The sequence below is a fragment of the Nanorana parkeri genome, unplaced genomic scaffold (genome assembly GCF_000935625.1).
Source record: "Nanorana parkeri isolate BGI_ZX_2015 unplaced genomic scaffold, ASM93562v1 scaffold2123, whole genome shotgun sequence".
NCBI lineage: Eukaryota > Metazoa > Chordata > Amphibia > Anura > Dicroglossidae > Nanorana > Nanorana parkeri.
Window position 1 is genome coordinate 147,996 of NW_017308391.1, and position 4,394 is coordinate 152,389.

A 4,394-nucleotide genomic window follows, 5' to 3' on the forward strand; every position below is an offset into this window, starting at 1 on the left:
GGGGGCACAGCTGGCTCTGCCTCTAGATAGGCAGAGCCAGCTGTCAATCATGCAGCTGGGTGGATCTCGACAGTAATGTCGGGATCCGCTCTGGCTGCGGCGTCTCAGTATATAGGGAGCTGTAGCTCGCTATATACTGAGCTTTGGGCGACGAGAGGACGCTAGTACAGGTGAAACTGGAATAATTAGAATATGGTGCAAAGTTCATTTATTTCACTAATGCAACTTATGCGGTGAAACTAATATATGAGAGAGACTCATTACATGCAAAGCGAGATAATTCAAGCCGTGATTTGTCATCATTGTGATGATTATGGCTTACAGCTCATGAAAACCCCAAGAACCCCAAATCCACAACCTCAGAAAAGTAGATTGTTACATGCAATCCATAAAACACGGATTGTACATAGAACAATATCGGACCTCTGAGAAGTACAAGCATGCATATGTACTCAGTACTTGGTTTGGGCCCCTTTTGCAGCACTTACTGCAATTACTTTTGCACGATATTCTAATTATTCGAGTTTCACCTGTATATGTCCCCCCATGACCCTTAGAAGAACTATGGGGAAAAACACTGACCCCATAGTTCTCTTTTAATTAATACTTACCGGTCTTGTTCTTCCAGCGGCCGGTGACTGGGTAATGAAAGGAGAAGCAGCAGACTGATGAGCTCATCTCCCTGTCACTCTGCTCTCTCCTTCTTGCACTGCTGCGAACCTGATTGGGTCCTTGTGCTGCTTCTCCTTCCCCCATTTCGAGCTCTGCTGTACAGCGACTGGGAGGCCGGCGCTTGAATTTCCGAGTATGTTTAACGATGTAATAATAAATAGAGAGCTGCATTAATCTGCGTCTTTTCCACCTGCCGGGACTTCGGCTTTAATCTGCATTATTCTTCTGTAGACAAATACACGTTCTAGTCGGAACAGGTTACGGAAAACAATACAGTTGAAGCGTACAAATATATAATGAACATCTCAGCGTAAGATGTGAAGGATGAATGCTGCGATAGTGCTCATTAAACATTGAGCTTCCTGCTGTGTTCCCCCGCATTAGGTGACGGCCGAATTGGACGCCTGGAACGAGGATCTCCTCCGGCAGATGAACGACTTTAATACAGAAGATCTGAATTTGGCGGAGCAGCGGCTGCAGCGTCACAAGGAAAGGAAATTAGCCATGAACAACATGACCTTCGAGGTGATCCAGCAGGGTCAGGACCTCCACCAGTACATCATGGAGGTTCAAGCGTCAGGTGAGTGCGTCTCTGCTGGTATGATGCAGACAAGCCGTCCTTCAGCAAAATCAAAGGGAACCTAAAAAAAAAAATATGGCAGCTTCCAACGCCGGCTTTGCTTTGAGTTGGTTGTCATCCACATCCTTGCGTCACTACTTTGTAAGCCATTGACGAGGAACAAGTATGCTTCCAATGAAGTCTGAACTCCTGTACTGGCTAAGTTACTCATTAAGGATGAAGATGGCAGCCCCAGAGCCTGAATATACCAACATCTGTCCTAACACTAAATTCTTAGTCCTAAACCCTCTCCCTAATGGCTTAACCCAGCCTACTGCCCTAAACCTTACCACCCTAAACCTAACACCATCCAAAACATTTTCCCTGAACTGTATCCTAACCTTAGCAATAACCTTCCCGCTAACCTTGACTTTCACTCTATAAACCCAAATCATTATAACCCCAACTTGAAGCCTAACCCCCTAACCTCAACTTCTAACCCTATCACTCGCTCTAATACTAACCTCAACCCAAACCTAGCCTCAACCCTTTTAAAGCCCTAACCCTTAACTGTGACCCTATCCAAACCCCCAACCCTAAACCGAACAATAACCATATATCTAAGCTAAATCTATCACTAGATCCAACCCTACACCTAAACCTATCCAAACCCCCAACCTTAAACCTTACAATACCCTTATCTCTAAGCTAACTATATAACTAGATCTAACCCTACACCTAACCCTATCCAAACCCTCAACCCTAACCTTAACCCTAAACTAACTCTATTGCTAGATCTCACCCTACACCTAACCCTATCCAAACCCTAACCTTAACCCTAAACTAACTCTATTGCTAGATCTCACCCTACACCTAACCCTATACAAGCCCTCAACTCTAACCTTAACCCTAAGCCTTACAATAACCTTATCTCTAAGCTAAATCTATTGCTAGATCTCACCCTACACCTAACCCTATCCAAACTTTCAACCCCAACCTTAACCCTAAGCCTTACAATAACCTTATCCATACACGAACGCTACTGCTAGATCTAACCCAACATTTAACCTATCCATACCCTCAACCCTAAACCTTATAATAACCTTATCTCTAAGCTAAATCTACCACTAGATCCAATCCTACACCTAACCCTATCCAAACCTTCAACCCTAACCTTAACCCTAAACTAACTCTAATGCTAGATCTCACCCTACACCTAACCCTATCCAAGCCCTCAACTCTAACCTTAACCCTAAGCCTTACAATAACCTTATCTCTAAGCTTAATCTATCACTAGATCCAACTCTACACCTAACCCTATCCTAACCCCCAACCCTAACCTTAACCCTAAACCTTACAATAACCTTATCCCTAAACTACTTAGGGTTAAGGTTAGGGTTGATGGCTTGGATAGGGTTAGGTGTAGGGTTAGATCTAGTGATAGAGTTAGCTTAGAGATGAGGTTATTGTAAGGTTTAGGGTATAGCCCTAACCCTCTACTGATAGATCTAACCCAACATTTAACCTATCCAAACAGTCAACCCTAACCTTAACCCTATTGATAGATATAACCCTACACCTAACCCTATCCAAACCTTCAACCCTAACTCCAACCATAACAATTATCCTAAACTGTTATGCTAAACCTTACCGTACCTCTAATCCATAAAAACATCCTAGGATCCCTTTTATGCAATGACCTTAACTCCACCCCTAACTAAAACTGTAATCCTGCCAACCTCTTACCTTAACCCCTAGTCCTTACCCCAGCAGCATCCAATCCCTTAACCCTAACCAAAAATCTTCAATTCCCTGGTAAACCTTTACCCCTGACTCGTTCTCCTAACCCCTAACCTTTACCCTGACAAAAAAACCCTCAACCATAACCCTTCCTACGACAATAACCGTATCCATCCCCTTAATTCTAAGTCCAACTTCATTGAAACCTCAACTCTGACTCCAACCGTATCATGGTGGTGATTGGACATAATACTGTAGAGATGGGGGGAGGGGGAGACCTAAGCCCTCGTTCACACCTGAACGTTTTGTAGCGCGTTCTACGCTCGACGAACGCTCTACAAAATGCTCAAACATCTAAATCCCATTGTATTCAATGGTCTCGTTCCCACCTTGGCGTCTTTCCGCCCGTCCCTAACGCGCTACAAAACGGCTCACACCTGAAAAGGTACATGTACTACTTTGGGCCGTTTTGTTGCGCGTTTCCATTGGGATACAGCCAAGTAGCCTTCGGAAACGCGCGATGGACGCGCAACTCTTTAATCGCGGTAAAAAACCGTGTGACGGTCGCGCATATGCAATACGCCTAGGTGTGAACGAGACCTTACTGAAGCTGTAGGATAAGATGACCTCCTTGGGTGGATGTTCTTTCTTTGTGTCTTCAGGAATCGAGCTGATCTGTGAGAAGGACATAGACCTGGCCACCCAGGTTCAGGAGCTGTTGGAGTTCCTCCACGAGAAGCAGCATGAACTGGACCTGAACGCTGATCAGACCCACAAACGCCTGGAACAATGTCTGCAGCTCCGCCACCTCCAGGCCGAGGTCAAGCAGGTGAGATGAACACTCCGACCCCGAGTGCTGCGTGCCGACGTTCACAGCCTAAAATGCAGAATTATTTATGTGAAAACATTTCTATCGACATGCACCAATGTCTGTCTGTGGTCCTATGTCGGCACCAAGCTGGAGATATTTGCCACATTGTATCAGTTCCTTGTACAATATTTTATCCTGTAGTGAACTGACAACGCTGCCTTTTGCCGCACTGAAATCCCAAGCAGTGTTGTCAGCTATGCTCCGTTCCCCTCTGCTGGACAACAGAACCCCGTCCACTCAATGTTATGGAGAGGGGAAAGGATTATGAAGTTGAATACAGCGTAATGAGTCCAGTAGTCCAGCATGGAAGAACTGGGCATGACTGACAACACGGCTTGGGATTTCAGTGCAACGGAGGCTGTGTATTGTCAGTAAGGACGGGCTCGGGCGTGTTCTCAGCTCCACGTGCCGAGCCCGCCAGGAAGCTGACAGCGCAGCGGCGCCAATCACAGGCACTGAGACATTTCGCGATCTCTGCCGCTGCGGACCTGGAAAATGTCTCCGTGCCTGTGATTGGCGCTGTCGGTTTCCTGGCGGGCTCGGCACGTGGAG

The 4,394-nt window shown here is 46.0% G+C and overlaps 1 protein-coding gene across 1 annotated transcript in view; it reads left to right on the forward strand.

Annotated features, from left to right (window-relative positions):
* Positions 1–4,394, forward strand: part of LOC108800761 (kalirin-like) — a 168,658-nt gene that overhangs the window by 124,978 nt on the left and 39,286 nt on the right. The window contains exons 17-18 of the mRNA XM_018572755.1: positions 1,057–1,252; positions 3,634–3,800. Coding sequence (XP_018428257.1) covers positions 1,057–1,252; positions 3,634–3,800 — 363 coding nt within the window. The remainder of the gene's footprint in view (positions 1–1,056; positions 1,253–3,633; positions 3,801–4,394) is intronic.